The 23,288-nt window shown below is 42.2% G+C and overlaps 1 protein-coding gene and 1 long non-coding RNA gene across 2 annotated transcripts in view; both read left to right on the top strand.

Moving 5' to 3' along the window:
• The window catches only part of LOC126163134 (protein yellow-like), an 87,802-nt gene extending 72,277 nt beyond the window's left edge, over positions 1 to 15,525 (top strand). The window contains exon 6 of the mRNA XM_049920061.1: positions 14,691 to 15,525. Within this exon, the coding sequence (XP_049776018.1) occupies positions 14,691 to 14,862 (172 nt within the window). The 3' untranslated portion in view covers positions 14,863 to 15,525. The remainder of the gene's footprint in view (positions 1 to 14,690) is intronic.
• The window catches only part of LOC126163135 (uncharacterized), an 89,728-nt gene extending 71,177 nt beyond the window's left edge, over positions 1 to 18,551 (top strand). The window contains exon 2 of the long non-coding RNA XR_007535164.1: positions 16,248 to 18,551. This is a non-coding gene — a long non-coding RNA (uncharacterized LOC126163135). The remainder of the gene's footprint in view (positions 1 to 16,247) is intronic.
• Positions 18,552 to 23,288: the final 4,737 nt, after the last annotated feature.

The raw sequence follows: 23,288 nt of genomic DNA on the forward strand, positions 1-23,288 counted from the left end.
GTTTTCTACACGACTTAAGCCAGGTTCCAAAACAGATCCGCCAAAACAGCTATGGGAGATTTCCTGCCTCAACGTTGTTCGATCTGAACGTGTCTCAAAAGGAAAGTTTCCTGTGAATGTGAATTAACCTTTCTGGCTTCCTCCTGTAATCCACAGAATTTCAGTTCTTGTTGTGGTCTTCAGTCCTTAGACTGGTTTGATGCAGCTCTCCATGCTACTCTATCCTGTGCAAGCTTCTTCATCTCCCAGTACCTGCTGCAGCCTACATCCGTCTAAATCTGCTTAGTGTATTCATCTCTTGGTCTCCCTCTACGATTTTTATCCTCCACGCTGCCCTCCAGTACTAAATGGTGATCCTTTGATGCCTCAGAACATGTCCTAGCAACCGATCCCTTCTTTTAGTCAAGTTGTGCCACAAACTTCTCTTCTCCCCAATTCTATTCAATACCTCCTCATTAGTTATGTGATCTACCCATCTAATCTTCAGCATTCTTCTGTAGCACCACATTTCGAAAGCTTCTATTCTCTTCTTGGCTAAACTATTTATCGTCCATGTTTCACTTCCATACATGGCTACACTCCATGCAAATACTTTCAGTAACGACTTCCTGACACTTAAATCAATACTCGATGTTAACAAATTTCTCTTCTTCAGAAACGCTTTCCTTGCCATTGCCAGTCTACATCTTATATCCTCTCTACTTCGACTATCATCAGTTATTTTGCTCCCCAAATAGCAAAACTCCTTTACTACTTTAAGTGTCTCATTTCCTAATCTAATTCCCTCAGCATAACCCGACTTAATTTTACTACATTCCATTATCCTCGTTTTGCTTTTGTTGATTTTCATCTTATAACCTCCTTTCAAGACTCTGTCCATTCCGTTCAACTGCTCTTCCAAGTCCTTTGCTGTCTCTGACAGAATTACAATGTCATCGGCGAACCTCAAAGTTTTTACTTCATCTCCATAGATTTTAATACCTACTCCGAACTTTTCTTTCGTTTCCTTTACTGCTTGCTCAATATACAGATTGAATAGCATGGGGGAGAGGCTACAATCCTGTCTCACTACCTTCCCAACCACTGCTTCCCTTTCATGTCCCTCGACTCTTATGTGCTTTTTGTACAAATTGTAAATAGCCTTTCGCTCCCTGTGTTTTACCCCTGCTACCTTTAGAATTTGAAAGAGAGTATTCCAGTCGACATTGTCAAAAGCTTTCTCTAAGTCTACAAATGCTAGGAACATAGGTTTGCCTTTCCTTAATATTTCATCTAAGATAAGTCGTAAGCTCAGTACTGCCTCACGTGTTCCAGTATTTCTACGGAATCCAAACTGATCTTCCCCGAGGTCGGCTTCTACCAGTTTTTCCGTTAGTCTGTAAAGAATTCGCGTTAGTATTTCGCAGCTGTGACTTATTAAACTGATAGTTCGGTAATTTTCACATCTGCCAACACCTGCTTTCCTTGGGATTGGAATTATTATATTCTTCTTGAAGTCTGAGGGTATTTCGCCTGTCTCATACATCTTGCTCACCAGATGGTAGAGTTTTGTCAGGACTGGCTCTCCCAAGGCTATCAGTAGTTCTAATGGAATGTTGTCTACTCCCAGTGCCTTGTTTCGACTTAGGTCTTTCAGTGCTCTGTCAAACTCTTCACGCAGTATCATATCTCCTATTTCATCTTCATCTACATCCTCTTCCATTTCCATAATATTGACCTCAAGAACATCGCCCCTGTATAGACCCTCTATATACTCCCTCCACCTTTCTGCTTTCCCTTCTTTGCTTAGAACTGGGTTTCCATCTGAGCTCTTGATATTCATGCAAGTGGTTCTCTTTTCTCCAAAGATCTCTTTAATTTTCCTGTAGGCAGTATCTATCTTACCCCTAGTGAGACAAGCCTCTACATCCTTACATTTGTCCTCTAGCCATCCCTGCTTAGCCATTTTGCACTTCCTGTCGATCTCATTTTTGAGACGTTTGTATTCCTTTTTGCCTGCTTCACTTACTGCAGTTATGTATTTTCTCCTTTCATCAATTAAATTCAGTATCTCTTCTGTTACCCAAGGATTTCTACTAGCCCTCGTCTTTTTACCTACTTGATCCTCTGCTGCCTTCACTATTTCACACCTCAAAGCTACCCATTTTTCTTCTACTGTATTTCTTTCCCCCATTCCTTTCAATTGTTCCCTTATTCTCTCCCTGAAACTCTGTACAACCTCTGGTTCTTTCAGTTTATCCAGGTCCCATCTCCTTAAATCCCCACCTTTTTGCAGTTTCTTCAGTTTTAATCTACAGTTCATAAACAATAGATTTTGGCCAGAGTCCACATCTGCCCCTGGAAAGTTCTTACAATTTAAAATCTGGTTCCTAAATCTCGGTCTTACCATTATATAATCTATCTGAAACCTTTTAGAATCTCCGGGGTTCTTCCATATATACAACCTTCTTTCATGATTCTTGAACTAAGTGTCAGCTATGATGAAGTTATGCTCTGTGCAAAATTCTACCAGGCGGCTTCCTCTTTCATTTCTTAGCCCCAATCCATATTCACCTCCTACGTTTCCTTCTCTTCCTTTTCCTACTGTCGAATTCCAGTCACCCATAACTATTAAATTTTCTTCTCCCTTCACTACCTGAATAATTTCTTTTATCTCATCATACATTTCATCAATTCCTTCATCATCTGCAGAGCTAGTTGGCATATAAACTTGTACCACTGTAGTAGGCGTGGGCTTCGAGTCTATCTTGGCCACAATAATGCGTTCACTATGCTGTTTGTAGTAGCTTACCCGCACTCCTACTTTTTTATTCATTATTAAACCTACTCGTGCATTACCCCTATTTGATTTTGTATTTATAACCCTGTATTCACCTGACCAAAAGTCTTGTTCCTCCTGCCACCGAACTTCAGTAATTCCCACTATATCTAACTTTATCCTATCCATTTCCGCGGAAACTATTGAAAGAGTCAGGGTTGTTCAACGCAAAATGGAGAGGTGCATCTTGGGAACTGCTAGAGGAGACAGGAGAACAAATAAGTGGATAGGGAGCAAAGTGGAATGATGAGGTAAAATATGACTGCAATAAAAACCAAGTGGACATTGTTTGGTCGAATAGCCAGATTTTATCCCAAGAAAGAATAACAGATCGAGTCGACGACGATAGAAAACATGGAGTGTCAACGCCGATGCGCATATGTAGTGCAAGGTAAAGCCTGATGGTTGCCTTTATCCAGCAGGGGTTGCAAAATGACTGATGACGACGATGATGATGACGATCATCATCCTTATCGTTATGATCATGAGACAGAGTTAACAATGTTGCACGAGATATCCTGCTTTTCACACTCAACTCCAGTACTTAAAAATGGCCACAGATCGAGTATAAACCACGTGACTCAACAGCTGAGAATCAGTAGCAGCAGCAAAACAGTGCTGTTTCACTCCGTTGCGCAATTTGTTTCGGTCCTTTCACAATGCAAATTCACGGATACCTACCTCACAATGAAGGGAAAAAAGATACACAAAACTGGTCACAAAAGAACTGTACACAACGCACGAGTAGAAAATGTGACAAATCCAACTTATAGCCTAGGCTGCGCCGATGTTTTTGCAAAGATTTCGCTAAAAATACTTACTTGTTAAAAAAAAATTCCGACTGCTTTGTAGATTAAATGCTTTCGTGCTGTGCTGTTAAATGAATTCCACCCTGTAAACTTAAGGTATAAATGATGATCATTATACGAGTAAATGACTGTATTAGTTTATGGCTTAAAATTACAATGTTTGAGTCATGTGAAATTTGTAATACAATTTAAGAAATAAATGTATAAATACCCGTTAGAGATGGAGGCAATGAACATTGTCTGTACGACCTAACGAAATACAGATATTGTGTTCAGGGAGAACCGGATCTCCGCGAATAAAGTTTCGAGGGTTATTTCCCGAATGTTCCGGTATGTTTCGTTTAATATCTTGCCCCATTTATCTATTTATCTATACTACACTAAAAATATCTGCACAGCAGTGCAAATGTCTACTGTATGTTCTGCGTATAGTCTTTGGAAACAAACTTGTCATAAAGAAGTAAAGCTGTGAGTACCGGGCGTGAGTCGTGCTTCGGTAGCTCAGATGGTAGAGCACTTGCCCGCGAAAGGCAAAGGTCCCGAGTTCGAGTCTCGGTCGGGCACACAGTTTTAATCTGTCAGGAAGTTTCATGTCAGCGCACACTCCGCTGCATAGTGAAAATCTCATTCTGGAAACTTGTTATAGTCTCTTAGGGCAGTTATTGTCGACAATAATGCCTACTACACTCTTTGCCATAAAGCTTGCGTTCAGTACTGCTAATTTCTGCCTCAGGTTTGTTTTTCGGGCAGTTTTCGTCGTGGGTCAATAGTCATACACATCAATACGGTTAAGTTTATTATTGATGATCTGGCCGTTATGCACCTCGTATATGGATAGATTCACTGAATGCAAGAGAATAGCAGTACAACGACGCTATACCTACAGCGACGGCAACAACATAGAAATACTTTTGCATCTGTCTTAAGGTTGTTGCATTACTCTGTGTTGCGTATTGTACGTTTTGTGATTGCATATTACAGGGTCTTACAACGTTGTGCAGGTATTTTCATAAGAAACAAGGCTAAATATAGTAACAAACCGAATGTATAATAAGTACGTCAGTTCTCTGTAACGAGCCACATGAGTCAACGGGTGCCTTACAGCAAAATACTCGTAAAATACCCCTGCATAACATATGTAAAACATTCTCGGTTTTCTTGTCGCGTCAATTCGGGATAAAATCTCAAGCTTTCGGCGATTACCTTCATCGTCATCGTCAGGAGCAACTGACTGTCTTCACTGCTGATGTAGCCTTTTTTATAGCCCGTAGAAGGCTTGTGACCTTTTCCGTTGGAACGTAAACCTTTGAAGGAACGTCTCTGCTGCTTCTCTGCATCAAGCGCTCGTTTCCATGCACAGCTCAGATGGTATCCGCTATCGCGGTTAAAGTTCTTTTCGCTCATTCTTATTTCAACAGCCTCCTTAATAACAGAATCCCAGTGCGTGGAGGCATGGGACAGAATTTTTGTTTCATCGAACAATATTTTATGTTTGTTCGTGAGGCTGTGCTCTGCAATTGCCGATTTCTCCAGTTCTCAAGCCGACCAATCAGAAGCCGTCCATGGGCTATAAAACAGGCTACCACAGCAGCAGTGAAGACAGTCAGTTGCTCCTAACGATGACGATTGACGTAATCGTCGAAAGCTTGAGATTTTATCCCGAATTGGCCTGGCAAGAAAACCGAGAATGTTTTAGAGATAAGTGACGTCGCGAAAGACTTCCTTCCCACCCCTGAATAACGTCCGAAATATTCTCCGTGGGCTTTGATTTTATCCATACTGGACGAGAGATCATGGTTGTGAATGTCAATGTTAAAAAATATATCGGCTCAACCACTTGTTTATTGCGTAAAACACTAAGATTGACGCGTTTCGGAAGTCAAGCTTCCATCATCAGAATAATAAAAAAGTTGCAGAAGTAGTAAATAAATTTAACGAGTTACACGGTAAAATGAATTCACAGTGGAAGAAGAGAAAAATGGTGAACTGCAATTTCTCGAACTAAGTATTAGGAAACAAAATGGTAGGCATGTTTTTAAAATATTTAGGAAACCAACCACAACCGATGTGTTGATACAAAATAATTCCCGCCATCCTAATAGCCAGAAACTTTCTGCTTTTAGATCTTTAATAGGTAGAGCCATTAGAGTCCATGTGAATGAAGAAGACAGAATGACTGAGATGAACATCGTGAAACAACTAGCCAGAGCTAACGGATATCACCAAAACGTTGTCAATAAATTAATGCGACAGAAACAGCACGCGAATGCAAGGAAGAATACCGCAAATAACATTACGAGAGTCACAATTCCATACTTCGGTGTTATTTCGCAAAAAGTGGCTAACATTTTCAAACCTTTTAAAGTTGATACCGCTTTTCAGACCAATAGTACGCTGCGGTTGCCGGCCGCAGTGGTCTAGCGGTTCTGGCGCTGCAGTCCGGAACCGCTGGACTGCTACGGTCGCAGGTTCGAATCCTGCCTCGGGCATGGGTGTGTGTGATGTCCTTAGGTTAGTTAGGTTTAAGTAGTTCTAAGTTCTAGGGGACTTATGACCTAAGATGTTGAGTCCCATAGTGCTCAGAGCCATTTGAACGCTGCGGTTTAAACTAAGAAATAATTTGCAGCAGGAAAGCGATAAATATGAGAGAGCTAGGGTCTATAAAATTCAGTGTAACACGTGCAAGGCAAGCTATGTAGGCCAAACTGGTAGGTCCTTTAAAGTACGTTACAAAGAACATAGCGATGCTTTCCGGCTTAATAATTTCAAAAAGTCAGCTGTAGCCACTCATACTTGGGAAACGGGACACCCCATGTTGGGAATAGATCAGTATCTCGTTATTTTACATAGACAGGACAAAGGCAAAAAGCTGGATCTACTAGAACAGCTGGAAATTACGATACATAGCGTTGATAATCAGAACACACTGAATGAACAGCTAACTGGTGATACAAATAACTTTTTCAAACACTTCACTGGTTTCTTTTAGTAACTACATTTTTAGCAATTTGAGGATACCATCATTTCATGAGGTCCTTGGAACATGTATACGTTATCTGTTTGTATAGATATCTCTGTGACTTCCTTGTTTACTTGCACGTGAGCTCACTCGCGTTTCAGTGTCGTGTTTGGCTACGTGGTGTGTGGTATCAGCGAAGATGCACGGGTGGTTTACCACGATAAAGGAGAAAGCCATGTGATTAGATGTTGAACACCATAGGCGACACCACTTTAGAGTTTTTTATATTTTGACGACTATGTGGAGATGCACCTTGGAAGACACGGCTGCAACAAGGGAAGTAGCCACGATGTTTTAATTTTTATTTTGCCTGGTGCATGTACCATTTTAGCGAGTTTTAACAGGTTCTTTTACTTTTTATTACTCTGATGATGGAAGCTTGACTTCCGAATCGCGTCAGTCTTAGTGTTTTACACTATAAATGAGTTGTTGAGCCGACATATTTTTTAACATTCTCCGTGGGATCGGGATTCACCCAGTGTCGTACTGTGCAGAAGGCCGATTTCTAAAACCCAAATGAAACCTTCTGTTGCGTGAAGCTCAGTTAAATCAGCTCTCGTGATCTCTCCACCGAGAGGATGTTAAGAGGCTCCGGAAAGGCTCAAAATCAAGAAAAGTTCAATTTTTACTTGTTTGCGTTTTCTGAATCTGCAGACTATTACCTTTTAATAGATATATAATTTATTCAATTCCGAAGACTACAACTATTTTTAAATTTTTTTTTTGAAATGTGTTCTACTTGGGCGTGACCCACTGTGGCGCTGTTAAACTGCTGTCAAATGGTGTTATTATTAACGTCCGTGTTCATCAGGTACATTTTAGTCATGTGAGATATAGTATGTGTTGTGGCTAACCTGTGATGGTTCAATATATATCGCTGGTGTGATTGTCGATTGTTTCATGTTTATTTACTCTGTCGTTATCTCGAAAATATTCGTAATTAATTCTGTTTCTTGAGTCTCTGTTTTGTTGAAGTATAATAATGAGTAAAAGTAAATTTATTAGAAATCCTCTGAAGGCTTTTAAGAAAAGGAGAAATGATGGAAAGCCAAAGGTATGTGTTATTACTGTAAATAATAACATTCTAACATGGTACGAGCGATGCTTGCTTTAGACAAGGAACGCCTTCGGGCTGCAGACAGGGCTGTAAAGAGTCTAGAAATACAAGCAAGAGTAAACAGGAGGAGCAACAAGAGGAAGCTGGAGGAGGAGTTTGCAGAGGATGAAGATAATCCATCCTATGGACCTGGAATGCACTAAAAAGTTAATCCAATCTTTGTCGCTCGATTCCCAAAACTTTTATTTTCTCATACTAACTACATGTTTTCTAAGGATCTTCCAAACATATTTGTTTCAAACTTTCAGTAAATGTTACACAGTACCTTCTGCATAATTTAACACAGCCTTTTTCCAAAAAACTGTATATTTTTGAATATATAAATAAAAAATTGCAAAAAAATGTTGTGAATTTTCATTAGAATTGAAAAAAATCATCTTTAATAACTGAACTAAAATTTTGTAAAATCCCTGTGTTAAGTTGTAGCCCATATTCCAATAAATAATCTGTAAAAAGTTCAACTTCCTACCTCAAATACTTTGTGAGGAAAGATGTAATTTATAAGCGTTATTTTAACATTGCAAGTATAGGGCGTTCCGGAGCCCCTTAACGCTTCTGCACGCCCTCTTCTGGAAAAACGTGCCGTAACGATTCGAGATTAGCACGCAAACGCCATCAGCGTGGCTGATCTCGGGTCCGAGTAGCAGTTTCGTCGACAAAAACAACAAAACGCGCAATTATGTGGCGGTAAGTCGTGGAGAGGGGGGGTGGAGAGGGGAAGGGGGGAGGCAGAGATGGGCCTGGGTGACCCCGAGGAAGAGTCCGTCGTCCTCGCAGGAGCCACGCCAAGGGCGACGGCTGGCGCGGAAATTCCGCCGTTGCTTCAGGGCAGCCCGCGGCGAAAGCTGACAGCGTGCGTGCGCATCTCTCCAGCACGCACGCACGCACGTCTGACGTTCCTGTCGCGACGTCACCGTCTGTCCTGCGTGGCTGACGCGAGCCTATCGGCTGCGCAGTTGACACTGTCCGGCACCACTCGTGGCAAGGCGAAAAATTCGGGCGGAAAAGTTTCGGCTGGTGTGAATCAATCGTAAAGTACCGGGTGACCAAAAAGTCAGTATAAATTTGAAAAACTGAATAAATCACGGAATAATGTAGATAGAGAGGCACAAATTGACAAACATGCATGGAATGACATGGGGTTTTATTAGAACCAAAAAAATACAAAAGTTCAAAAAATGTACGACAGATGGCGCTTCATCTGATCAGAATAGCAATAATTCGCATAACAAAGTAAGACAAAGCAAAGATGATGTTCTTTACAGGAAATGTTCAATATGTCCACCATCGTTCCTCAACAATAGCTGTAGTCGAGGAATAATGTTGTGAACAGCACTGCAAAGCATGTCCGGAGTTATGGTGAGGCATTGGCGTCGGATGTCGTCTTTCAGCATCCCTATAGATGTCGGTCGATCACGATACACTTGCGACTTCAGGTAACCCCAAAGCCAATGATCGCACGGACTGAGGTCTGGGGACCTGGGAGGCTAAGCATGACGAAAGTGGCGGATGAGCACACGATCATCACCAAACGACGCGTGCAAGAGATCTTTCACGCGTCTAGCAATATGGGGTGGTTCTAATAAAACCTCATGTCATTCCAAGCATGTGTGTCAATTTTTACCTCTGTCTACATTATTCCGTGGTTTATTAAGTTTTCAAATTTATACTGACTTTTTGATCACCCGGTATATTAAATCTTAAAATTGTTAAACTTATGCTGTACAAGGAATCAATTTCGGAACTAAAGAGGAAGTTTAATGTAACGCAAAGTTTGGCGAGCGGTACAAAATATAAGCTGTTCTCTAACACAGCTCAGAAAGTCAGAAGCACGATTCGTGCGAGATGCAGAGAGTTCCCGATATGACTGACACAAATAATTATCGACACCTACAGTATCGATATCGACACCAATGTTTGATAGTTTCGTAGAACAGTGTGTTTCAAAAAGAATTACCTGATTTTCTACAGCAATAATTACGAAACATGAGACGTTCTGGTAAGGAAATGTGCATTGTTTGAATGGGTTTCAGAAAATCGCCGTTAGATGTCAATCAATGCGTCTTCTCAGTTTGCAGGAAGTCAGGAGTAAGATGGCGTCCGCTGAAAAGCTGACGTTTTGTGTGCTGCAATATGAAAAAAGCGAGTCAGTGATTTCGGTCCAGCGCGCTTTTCGTCGGTGTTTTGGGGCTGATCCGCCAGCACGCAAAAACATTTGTCGCTGATATCGCCAATCTGAAGAGATAGTATGCTTGAGCGAAGATCGACCTCGCACGGGAAAACACAGTGACTGGAATGACCTCCCTTCGAATGCTGCAGAACTGGCTTTTTTCGCAACTTCAGGAGGCCTCCGATGACTTCATTTTCCAACAAAGTTTGTCAGTTTCTCAATGGCACTCTGCCTCGACGCTGGATAGGGCGCATGCCATCCCGAGACACTGCCCTGCAATCTTGGCCTCCAACATCGCCAGACAGGGCCCCATGCGATTTTTTCTTGTGGTGCATGTGAAGGAAAGTGTGTTTATCTCCTCTTTACCTCGTGACGTAGAAGAAGTGAAGAACAGAATAAAAGCGACCATGATTGTTGTAAAAGCATCTACATCTACATCTACATCCATACTCCGCAAGCCACCTGACGGTGTGTGGCGGAGGGTACCTTGAGTACCTCTATCGGTTCTCCCTTCTATTCCAGTCTCGTATTGTTCGTGGAAAGAAGGATTGTCGGTATGCCTCTGTGTGGGCTCTAATCTCTCTGATTTTATCCTCATGGTCTCTTCGCGAGATATACGTAGGAGGGAGCAATATACTGCTTCACTCTTCGGTGAAGGTATGTTCTCGAAACTTTGACAAAAACCCGTACCGAGCTACTGAGCGTCTCTCCTGCAGAGTCTTCCACTCGAGTTTATCTATCATCTCCGTAACGCTTTCGCGATTAGTAAATGATCCTGTAACGAAGCGCGCTGCTCTCCGTTGGATCTTCTCTATCTCTTCTATCAACCCTATCTGGTACGGATCCCACACTGCTGAGCAGTATTCAAGCAGTGAGCGAACAAGTGCACTGTAACCTACTTCCTTTGTTTTCGGACTGCATTTCCTTAGGATTCTTCCAATGAATCTCAGTCTGGCATCTGCTTTACCGACGATCAACATTATATGATCATTCCATTTTAAATCACTCCTAATGCGCACTCCCAGATAATTTATGGTATTAACTGCTTCCAGTTGCTGACCTGCTATTTTGTAGCTAAATGATAAAGGATCTATCTTCCTGTGTATTCGCAGCACATTACACTTGTCTACATTGAGATTGAATTGCCATTCCCTGCACCATGCGTCAATTCGCTGCAGATCCTCCTGCATTTCAGTACAATTTTCCATTGTTACAACCTCTCGATACACCACAGCATCATCTGCAAAAAGCCTCAGAGAACTTCCGATGTGATCCACCAGGTCAGCAGACACATAGCAGACACATAGCGTAAAGTTTATGACGAATTTATCTATTATCTAGGTGTTGTTCATGTTGGTGTTGGTGGGCACATGGAGCATATGTAATAGAATAGATAAAACTTCAATATTTTGTGGGTAATTTACAATCCACCCCATGTTTATAGTATGCTTTTATCAATAAATAAGGAGTTTTGAAATCAGGTCATTCTTTTCGAAGCACCATTACTTGAGACATATCAGAGTATCGGCATGCTCTGACGTCAATACCAGCAATGCGGAATGCTGTGGAATATTGTTTTATTTACATTACAGTGCTTTTCGTAATTTCCAGAAAGAGTCAGTATAATATTGTTTTTAAAAATATCGCACTTTTTCCGTCTTCTGCATTCAGTGAATATGTGTGGGGTGCTTGCATCTTTGGGTTTACGTCCTCCCATTAGTTTTCGATACATGACAGTGATTTTCACAATTTTCTGTTAGCGTCTCTTTAAGATTGTCGCTAAAAAAATATGGTGCTTTTTATTTTTCATTCATTCCATGTCTTCTGCAATGCAAACCTTAAGTTCACTGAATTTGTGTGTGGTGTTTACATTCTCATATTTATGGCCGCCTGCCATCCAGAAGTTAACTGCTCATTTCATCGGAAGATAATTATCCGCTAGTTCTTACTTTATTGCAGTTCAAATATCACTCAGTGTTTTACATTTTACTGTAAAAGTAGTGTCATATGTGAAAAGTGTGGATGTCACCATAGGTTACTAGGCATGAACGCTAGCCTTTACACCACGACAGAACTATCGCAAACATTGCTGCATCGATTACAAAAGTCCAGCGCCCTCCCCAGCACTAACTTCAATTCGTGTTTTCAGCTTATTTCCCCCTTCTTAGATCGTCGCTGTCATCAAGTGACGATCCGAGAAGGAGAAAATAAGCTGGAGATATGAATAGAAGTTTGTGTTGCAGAGGGCGCTGAACTTGTGTAGTCCGTGCAGCGATATTACCCACAGTGTTGCTAATAATACACTAATGGCCATTAAAATTGCTACACCACGAAGATGACGTGCTACAGACGCGAAATTTAACCGATAGGAAGAAGATGCTGTTACATGCAAATGATTAGGTTATGAGAGCATTCACACAAGGTTGGCGCCGGTGACGACACCTACAACGTGCTGAGATTAGGAAAGTTTCCTACCGATTTCTCATACACAAACAGCAGTTGCCCGGCGTTGCCTGGTGAAACATTGTTGTGATGCCTCGTGTAAGGAGGAGAAATGCGTACCATCACGTTTCCGACTTTGATTAAGGTCGGATTGTAGCGTATCGCGATTGCGGTTTAGCGTATCACGACATTGCTGCTCGCGTTGATCGAGATCCAATGACTGTTAGCAGAATAAGGAATCGGTGCGTTCAGGAGGGTAATACGGAACGCCGTGCTGGATCCCAACGGCCTCGTATCACTAGCAGTCGCGATGACAGGCATCTTATCCGCATGGCTGTAACGGATCGTGCAGCCACGTCTCGATCCCTCAGTCAACAGATGGGGAAGTTTGCAAGACAACAACCATCTGTACGAACATTTCGAAAACGTTTGCAGCAGCATGCACTGTCAGGTCGGACACCATGGCTGCCGTTACCCTTGACGTTGCATCGCAGACAGGAGCGCCTGCGATAGTGTACTCAACGACGAACCTGGCTGCACGAATGGCAAAAAGTCATTTCTTCGGATGAATCCAGGTTCTGTTCACAGTATCATGACGGTCGCATCTGTGTTTGGTGACATCGCGGTGAACGCACATTGGAAGCGTGTATTCGTCATCGCCATACTGGCGTATCACCCGGCGTGATGGTATGGGGTGCCATTGGTTACACGTCTCGGTCACCTCTTGTTCGCATTGATGGCACTTTGAACAGTGGACGTTGCATTTCAGATGTGTTACGACCCGTGGCTCTACCCTTCATTCGATCCCTGCGAAACCCTACATTTCAGCAGGATAATGCACGACCGCATGTTGCAGGTCCTGTACGGGCCTTTCTGGATACAGAAAATGTTCGACTGCTGCACTTGCCAGTACATTCTCCAGATCTCTCAATGGTGGCCGAGCAACTGGCTCGTCACAATACGCCAGTCACTACTCTTGATGAACTGTGATATCGTGTTGAAGCTGCATGGGCAGCTGTAGCTGTACACGCCACCCAAGCTCTGTTTGCCTCAATGCCCAGGCGTATCAAGGCCGTTATTACGGCCAGAGCTGGTTGTTCTGGGTACTGATTTCTCAGGATCTATGCACTAAACTGCGTGAAAATGTAATCACATGTCAGTCCTAGTATAATACAGGGTGATTCAAAAAGAATACCACAACTTTAAAAATGTGTATTTAATGAAAGAAACATAATATAACCTTCTGTTATACATCATTACAAAGAGTATTTAAAAAGGTTTTTTTTAACTCAAAAACAAGTTCAGAGATGTTCAATATGGCCCCCTCCAGACTCTCGAGCAATATCAACCCGATACTCCAACTCGTTCCACACTCTCTGTAGCATATCAGGCGTAACAGTTTGGATAGCTTTCCTGTTAGTGTGGAAAGTTGCTTCATCACTAAACACAATCTTTGAAACGAAAGATTCATTTGTTTCCATTTGAGCAAGGATAAAATCACAGAAATCGATTCTTTTAATGTTATCAGCTGCAGACAGTGCTTGAACCAATTTCAGACGATAAGGTTTCATAACTAACCTTTTTCGTAGGACTCTCCATACAGTTGATTGTGGAATTTGCAGCTCTCTGCTAGCTCTGCGAGTCGATTTTCCTGGGCTGCGAACAAATGCTTGCTGGATGCGTGCTACATTTTCATCACTCGTTCTCGGCCGTCCAGAACTTTTCCCTTTGCACAGACACCCATTCTCTGTAAACTGTTTATACCACCTATCAGGAGGTTTAACACCATACTTCGTTCGAAATGCACGCTGAACAACTGTCGTCGATTCACTTCTGCCGTACTCAATAACACAAAAAGCTTTCTGTTGAGCGGTCGCCATCTTAGCATCAACTGACGCTGACGCCTAGTCAAGAGCGTCTCAAGCGAACAAATGTACAACTAAATGAAACTTTATAGCTCCCTTAATTCGCCGACAGATAGTGCTTAGCTCTGCCTTTTGTCGTTGCAGAGTTTTAAATTCCTAAAGTTGTGGTATTCTTTTTGAATCACCCTGTATATTTGTCCAATGAATACCCGTTTATCATCTGCATGTCTTCTTGGTGTAGCAATTTTAATGGCCAGTAGTGTAAGTAACATTCCTGCCTAGTGAGCAAGGAGACCTGGGTTCAAGTCCCGGCCGTGGCACAAATTTTAATCAATTTCTTCAGATTGCATCAGTATCATAGATGAAGATGAGACTCAAATGTCTCGAGGAAAATATAGTTGTAAGATGTGTGTGCGGCGTGTGAGTGGCACCTCGGTTGGCTGCCCGCAGGATCCTGGCGTCGCCGGTCGACGACCTGGTGCGCGGGACCAGCTGCGCGGTGCGGCGCCAGCAGGCTGCCCGGCCCCAGCAGCAGCAGCAGCAGCAGCAGTCCCAGCAGCGGCCGTCGTACGGCGGGCCCAGCGGCGGCTACTACGGTAGTGGCGGCCTGCTCTTCCAGTAGCGGGCAGCGCGCCAGGCGCACCAGCCCAGCCGCTGCAGCCGCCAGCTGGCTACTCCTGCAAACACTGACTGACCGCCATTCCCTCTGGCTGCGGCGCGACGCGTGTACTCGCTGCGCCCACAGTGTCAGCCACGGGCGCTACCCGGTGATTTCACTCACAGAAACCACAGCCTCTCAGCCCGCAGAGTTGAAGCTGACGCAAGGACTTTCCGTGAAAGTTCGAAGCCCCACCTTCTCATTTCACCCCTTCATTTACACAAAACCGCTACATTTTCAGTGTGTAAGTTCAAGAAGGACCGGCGTTAACAACTCGACTGTCTGCCTTCTTTTAAAAACAGGGCAACATTCAGAGTGAGATTTCCCTAACACAGAGCGTAAAAGACGAAAGCGTCCCTAGAATTTCACTACACATCAGAACATCGATTTATAACACACCGTTTACTCACGAGGGAACATCCCCATCGCACCCCCCCTCAGATTTAGTTATAAGTTGGCACAGTGGATAGGCCTTGAAAAACTGAACACAGATCGATCGAGAAAACAGGAAGAAGTTGTGTGGAACTATCAAAAAATAAGCAAAATATACAAACTGGGTCGTCCATGCGTAAGATATGCAATATTAAGAGCGCTGTAAGGCGAGGAGTTCTGTGGTCCCGTGGTTAGCGTGAACAGCTGTGGAACGAGAGGTCCTTGGTTCAAATCTTCCATCGGCAGAAAATTTTAACTTTTTATTTTCAGTTTATGTGAAAAACTCTTATGTTTTCATCACTATTTTTGGAGTGTTATTACATCCACGAGAAAACCTAAATCGGGCAAGGTAGAAGAAACTTTTCACCCATTCGCCAAGTGTACTAGTTAGGTGGGTCGACAACATATTCCTGTCATGTGACGCACATGCTGTCACCAGTGTCGTATACAAAATATCAGACGTGTTTTCCTGTGGAGGAATCGGTTGACCTATGACCTTGCGATCAAATGTTTTCGGTTCCCATTGGAGAGGCACGTCCTTTCGTCAACTAATCACACGGTTTTGCGGTGCGGTCGCAAAACACGGACTCTAAACTTATTACAGTGAACAGAGACGTCAATGAACGAACGGACAGATCATAACTTTGCGAAAATAAAGAAAGCAAAATTTTCAGTGGAGGGCAGATTTGAACCAAGGACCTCTCATTCCACAGCTGTTCAAGCTAACCACGGGACCACGGCGCTCCTCACCTCGCATTCCCCTTAATATTGCCTATCTTACACGTGGACGACCCACTTTGTATATTTTGCTTATTTTTTCATAGTTCCACACAACTTCTTCCTGTTTTCTCGATTGATCTGTGTTCAGTTTTTCAAGGCCTATCCATTGTGCCAACTTATATCTAAATCTGAGGGAGGTGCGATGGGGATGTTCTCTTGTCAGTACCCAACTTGGAAGGAATGTTTACCGACAAACTTTTAGTGGTATTTTCGGGTCTGTATGCTGACTGTTTTGATACGAAAATTCTAGCTTTTCTAATGCTATTTTACCCACTTTTCTTCCAAGACCTTTGTGCCACAGCATTCAGTTCAGCGGCACGATGGACAGAAGAAGCTTTTATAACAAGTATCTGGATAGCAGACGGCGAAGAGTAGGTGATGTACAGTTTCTCATCGCCACAATATGCATCATCGCCCAGGGTAAATTCTAAACGTCTCCTCGCTGTCTCATGAACAGAGAGCACATCACGCTACTGATGGTGTAACGTCACAGAATTAGGATGTTAAGCTACGCTCTACCCTAGTCCAATTCCAGAGCAGTAGACTATATATTTATTTTTTTTAATTCCAGTCGACGATCACAAAAAATAGTCGTCAGATCGGTTTTGGTCCAGAATGACCATCTTCAGATCTGATGAGACGAGCAGATTACCATATCACCATATTATTCTAATACGATTAAGCCGAAGTGGCACGGTCAAAAGATACAAGCTAAATTAGCATGGCGTCATTGAAAATACAATAGTGTAGTATAAACCACACTACAATGCCGGAAGATGTGAATGGCGCTGTTGTTCACATCGTTTTAGGATATTACAAAGCTTCTCTGTTTTAATCAGATCTGAAGGCGGTCATTATGGACCGAAGTCCATAGTCAGATGACAAATTTTTGTGAACGTCGAGTGGAATGAAAAGAATTCTGTACTTTCTCTATCACTGGCTTTATTCAGGCCTATGTCGCACCTTGTGTGATCAGTATCTATATTCCGCTTCTACGTTCCTCCTCCTCCTCCTTCTCTTCATCATCGCCATTGACAATGCTAGAAGATGCACTTGTACCATTCATCAGTACTCAAACGGCTATTCATAAGACATACCACTCCATACTTTAACGAAGAACAAGTGCCATTCACTCGAAGAAGCAAACCTTTCTCGAGCAGATGACTAAGACTGTCCATCACGTTCTCTCTGCCGCATTACTACTACACGACTTTACATTTTGTCGAGTGGTTTCATCATAAGGCGTTGGGTAAATAATATCTTTCTGACTGCGACAGCTGGAGTTCGACATCAAAACATAAATCAACCTTTCATTTGAGTTCTGACAACACAAACTTCATGGACCTACATACCGATAACCAACCCTCACAAAATAGAAATTACGCGACAGTTGCAAAAGCTGCTAAATATGGCGTCCATACTTCTCCTAGAATGCCGTTTAGTATCTGTCCTGTCATTCTGTGTATATTTTTGTTACTGATATGAAAGAAAGTGTTGTCCACTGTTCCATCGGATAATAATTGATACGTGTATACGCTACCAGTGATGAAATCCAGTGTCTCTTTACCTGTTACAAAATGTAACACTATAACATTCAAAGACCTTCGAAAAAATATAACATGTAGTTTACGTACGGAAACAGTACTATAAGTTGTTTCCACAACATATGTCACTGGTGTACTATACACCGAAAGTTAAAAGGGAATGTTCAAAGAAATCCCCACTGTCTAAGAAACTTCCGTGGATGCACGGTAGATCGTAAACCCTACTATTGGAGAATATCCTTATATTGTTTCTGTAACTAATCAATAAGTAGTCAAACTTTTTTCTTGGAGGGTTGGTGTCAAGCTGCAGTAGGTTTCATACAACCATAATCAGCACCAAAGCGGTTTATATATCTTCCAGTTTGTATATAAGCTTTTTCAACAGCAGTGATTGGGTTTAAAAATAAACCAATCCGAGATATCCAAAACGTAGTAGTTATTCTAAATGGGTAGAGAGATTTGTGTGAAGCCAAAAATTACGTACTTTACCTCACCTATAGAGACAGATTCTGTCCATTCCTTCCAATACTCCTCATTGCATATATGAGGTTTTTTTCATTTTTTACATCTCGTGTACCATGAATTTTTATATATCGACACTTTAAGGCAGTTTTGCTTCATAATACAATTCATACCATCCTCACTGGTTAACAGATCTTAGTACCTCTGATGAAAGCAGTACTCAGGGTAACAAAACTGTGTGTTGGAGGTCATGACAAGTACCAAAGTGCATCATCTTCAATATTTCGTGAGACTAACATTTTTCTCATACCTTTTACAGTGAAGTAATTTATCAATGTAATATTTATGTATCAATTACCATTTGTGTATCATTACATTTTGTGTGTTTCTCATGCAACATTTAAGCACTAAATCAAAAAGTACAAGCCACCTTTATATATGCATTATGCATACACTGCTAATCATTTAATAACATTTGAGTATTTATTTATTTTATAATAATGTGTCTGGTTGTCATCACCAATAAATATCTAATATTCCTAAAAATACCTACAGTCCATGTGTGTGAAAATCCATTTTTGTGCATAAGAAGAAATACTTATTGACAACATGTACAGCGACACATTACCAACCAGGGCTATAAGAGGAAGTCGCCTTTTAAGTACGCTTTCTAGGGTATTAGCCAAGTCTAACACAAGGAAATAATAAGATAGTAACGCAGGCTACCCCGTAACCGTAGATGACGAAAGAGACAAAACGGAGGAACAAATTGTTCGTCGACATTTACAAACACAGTTCATGACATGTTTTACAGCCTTACAAAAGCATTTAAACCGAACGAAGGGGCGCAGTGACCACAGTGGATTCTTATTCTGGAGGATGACTTTTCCGATCCGCGGTTGGTCAACAAATTTTAGTATTTCCTTGGTTTCCTTAAATCTCTAAAGCTAAAAACCAGGCTACTTCCCTTGAAAAAGGACAAGAGCGATTCTCGCCGTTGACTGGGCATTCATTGCCATTGCACCCTCAAAAATATTTTAGTGACATAAGTTTACTGGCAAAACGTGACAAATTTTTAAGGTCCACAGTTTAGTCCACGGGTTACATTTTGTGTGTTTCTTATGCAACATTTAAGCACTAAATCAAAAAGTACAAGCCACCTTTATATATGCACAATGCATACACTGCTAATCATTTAATAACATTTGAGTGGAGGTTGTTGAGAGCTCCTCATAGGCCACTCTGCTGAGACTCGCTGTTCAATCAAATGTTCGGGAAACCTTTTGCTGATGTGCTGCCTTGCATCAGCGCTTTATCCGGAAGGAGATGTCCATACAGAAGCCATGTAAGAAAGGTGCCTTTCCAGTCAGGAAGCATGAAAATTAACCCTCTTGCAGTACGTTAAGGCAAGTGGCATCCTGCATTTTTCCGTTGTGAGAGAAAAGAAATAGACATGGCATGTTGGCTTCACATGAACTAATAAGTGAATGAGGACTGTCTGGTAGCCAGTGATGTGTGTTGAGACAGTCGGCATCCCAGGAAATATGATGGTTAGTCACTGAACAAATTACTTCCATGAAAAAATGCTTGTTTGGTGAATCTAGTTGATCACTTAAAATACGCAACAGAAGTTAGTGTGGATGCTGGTTATTAACACTTTGATGTGGTGCATACTATTATTAGAGTCATTCTCGTCTGAATGGCGTTGTGGTGAGCTTTCAGAACTGACGACGAACCTACGAAACAGAGAGTTAGGGTTTTCATCCCAAACACCTTTTAGTGGTCTTCTAAAAGATCTGTTACGTACCAACCCTGTTTCATAAAACTTGTTCACCAGGTGTGTGCTATACAAATACTAACGAGTTTTGGGATATCCTTGGCATTCCTCGTTAGTTTCTTCGTGACGTCGTATCGACGCTGGTTTATAGGCGACCTACCAAGACCTCCAGTATACACTTAACTGGACATTCTGGACAACTCGTCGGCCGATCCGACACCTGCTTCTGTCAGTCCCCATCTTCGGAACGAGTAAATTCCCGGAAGATTCCCCACTTTTTATGTTTTTATTCTGTCATCTAAATACAGAGCGCAACCTGCTGAACGATTTCCGTGAGGACTAATATTCCTCGTGGCCTCTTTATTGAAGGTTTCGAAGCATCTGGATATCTGCAGTGAGTGAATGAGGTGGAAACTCCCCAGAGTGCACAGAGCTGAATATTGTCTTTCGGACGAGCGCATCTTCTGTAGAATACAGGAAAGTTCTCCAGAATGTCAACCGCTGCTCGGCAGTGTGTTACCCGCATAACCGGTAAAAATCTCAGTAGGCGTCCTGCCTCTTCCCTCCATACCAGTCACATGTGCGTTGAAGTGACTTGGCTGGTGTAAAGCATCCTGTAATAAGCAGACACGGCACGTTCAGTACCCCTGTCTGTTCGTCATGGCCCTATTTGAAGTGGAAAGCACACGTATATTCCGCAGCGTTAGCATGAAACACTTTGGTTTTGTACCGCCATTTCCACATTTTTATTTCCTGGTTGTTATCTGAAAGTTTGCGAAGAATATTGACACTAGCACAAACATTAAACTTCGCGTTCGTACATTCCTTCTGCTTCTTAATAATCCGGTCCAGAGTTACACTTCATTAATTCTTTGTGAGACAGTGATCCAAAAACACGGTTTCCCCCGACAACATGAAGGTTTTTAGGCGCACTCTTATTCTTCACGTGGAAGGCACACAGGCACTGATCGAAGCAGAGTTCAGTTTACACTACTGGCCATCAAAATTGCTACACCACGAAGAAATGCAGATGATAAACGGGTATTCATTGGATAAATATATTATACTAGATCTGACATGTGATTATATTTTCACGCAATTTGGGTGCATAGATCCTGAGAAATCAGTACCCAGAACAACCACCTCTGGCCGTAATAACGGCCTTGATACGCCTGGGCATTGAGTCAAACAGACCTTGGATGGCGTGTACAGGTACTGCTGCCCATGCACGTTCAACACGATACCACAGTTCATCAAGAGTAGTGACTGGCGTATTGTGACGAGCCAGTTGCTCGGCCACCATTGAGAGATCTGGAGAATGTACTGGCCAGGGCAGCAGTCGAACATTTTCTGTATCCAGAAAGACCCGTACAGGACCTGCAACATGCGGTCGTGCATTATCCTGCTGAAATGTAGGGTTTCGCAGGGATCGAAAGAAGGGTAGAGCCACGGGTCGTAACACATCTGAAATGTAACGTCCGCTGTTCAAAGTGCCGTCAGTGCAAACAAGAGGTGACCGAGACGTGCAACCAATGGCACGCCGGGTGATACGCCAGTATGGCGATGACGAATACACGGTTCCACTGTGCGTTCACCGCGATATCACCAAACACGGATACGACCATCATGATGCTGTAAACAGAACCTGGATTCATCCGAAAAAATTACGTTTTGCCATTCGTGCACCCAGGTTCGTCGTTGAGTACACCATCGCAGGCGCTCCTGTCTGTGAAGCAGCGTCAAGGGTAACCGCAGCCATGGTCTCCGAGCTGATAGTGCATTCTGCTGCAAACGTCGTCAAACTGTTCGTGCGGATGGTTGTTGTCTTGCTAACGTCTCCATCTGTTGACTCAGGGATCGAGACGTGGCTACACGATCCGTTACAGCCATGCGGATAAGATGCCTGTCATCTCGACTGCTGGTGATACGTGGCCGTTGGGATCCAGCACGGCGTTCCGTATTACCTTCCTGAAACCACAGATTCCATATTATGCTAACAGTCATTGGATCTCGACCAACGCGAGCAGCAGTGTCGCGATACGATAAACCGCAATCGCGATAGGCTACAATCCGACCTTTATTAAAGTCGGAAACGTGATGGTACGCATTTCTCCTCCTTGCACGAGGCATCACAACAACGTTTTAGCTACTGTTTGTGTATGAGAAATCGGTTAGAAACGTTCCTCATGTCAGCACATTGTGGGTGTCGCCACCGGCGCACAGTGGCTCAGAATCCCAAAAAGCTGGTCAAAATATAAGTAGTTGTTCAATTTGTGCCAAACTTGGTATGAAAGGGTTTACGGAGTTTCTGATTAAGAATATGATATCAAAAAGTGAAACAAAAACAAAATGGCGGACCCAAGATGGCAGGCTCTATGTACAATACTATCATTTTTTACGTATAAAAGTAATTTTTAGGGAATTATCGAGGTTACTGATGATGACAGAGTTCAAAAAATTTAAAAATTGTGGATCCAAGATGGCGGTCAAAATCTATGTCTTTTTATTTATTTATATTTATATATTTTTATTCAAATAAAAGTCAGTATTTAGGGGTTATTGTAGTTAATGCTTAAAAAATAAACCAAAAAAGTGGAAAACTCGAAGAAAGGACCAAATATAGGTTACGAGATGGTATAAAATATTACAAAAAATTAGTTCATTTTAATTACAATTATTTATTTTGTAAATTTTTTATAACTTAATTTACAAGTTTTCATTTTGTTATTCTTTTTCATCTTCTGCTTCAACTGAATCGTCATCATCCTCAAACACTGTTTCCTTATTATATGCATCTGCATCTGAATCTTCATAGTCTTCCGTCACAGGAACTAAGAGGGCAATGGCTTCTGGCGACAAACTCTTCAGTATCTTCGGCGAAGATTTGCGTAAGGAAGAAACGTAGGGGTCTGTCGTTGCCAACAATCTCCTGAAAACGTCTTCCATAGTCTTAACTCTTGAAAACTTTCGAAAAAACTCAGGCGATATTGCTTTATCAACTTATTGGTTGATTCCTGAGCTTCCCCCGATAGTTGACCGATGGGTAAAATGGCCGAAGAAATAATGTCTGGACCGTGAATCAACAATCTATGGACTGCTGTTGGCATGTTGTACCAGGGGTATTCTTTCACGTAGTGCCTGGCAGTTGCTAAGGTGTATGCTCGAAACTTTTCAACGTCGATCTGACGTCCGCTCGAAATTGTCTGCAAAATTATATGGAAACGGTGGATTAGTTCTTCGGAAACTCCAGTTATCAGCGCTGATGTTGGAGTGTTTTCAAAAAAACGTCGGGCGGTGTTTCCGTGATTCGTACTGCCAAACCCTTGTTTCAGCATGTCAATTACAATTCCAAGCTGCTCTTTGAAAGCTTTTTGAATGTTGGCTTTCAGTATTGC

Source organism: Schistocerca cancellata, chromosome 2 (assembly GCF_023864275.1).
Source record: "Schistocerca cancellata isolate TAMUIC-IGC-003103 chromosome 2, iqSchCanc2.1, whole genome shotgun sequence".
NCBI classification, from domain to species: Eukaryota; Metazoa; Arthropoda; class Insecta; order Orthoptera; family Acrididae; genus Schistocerca; species Schistocerca cancellata.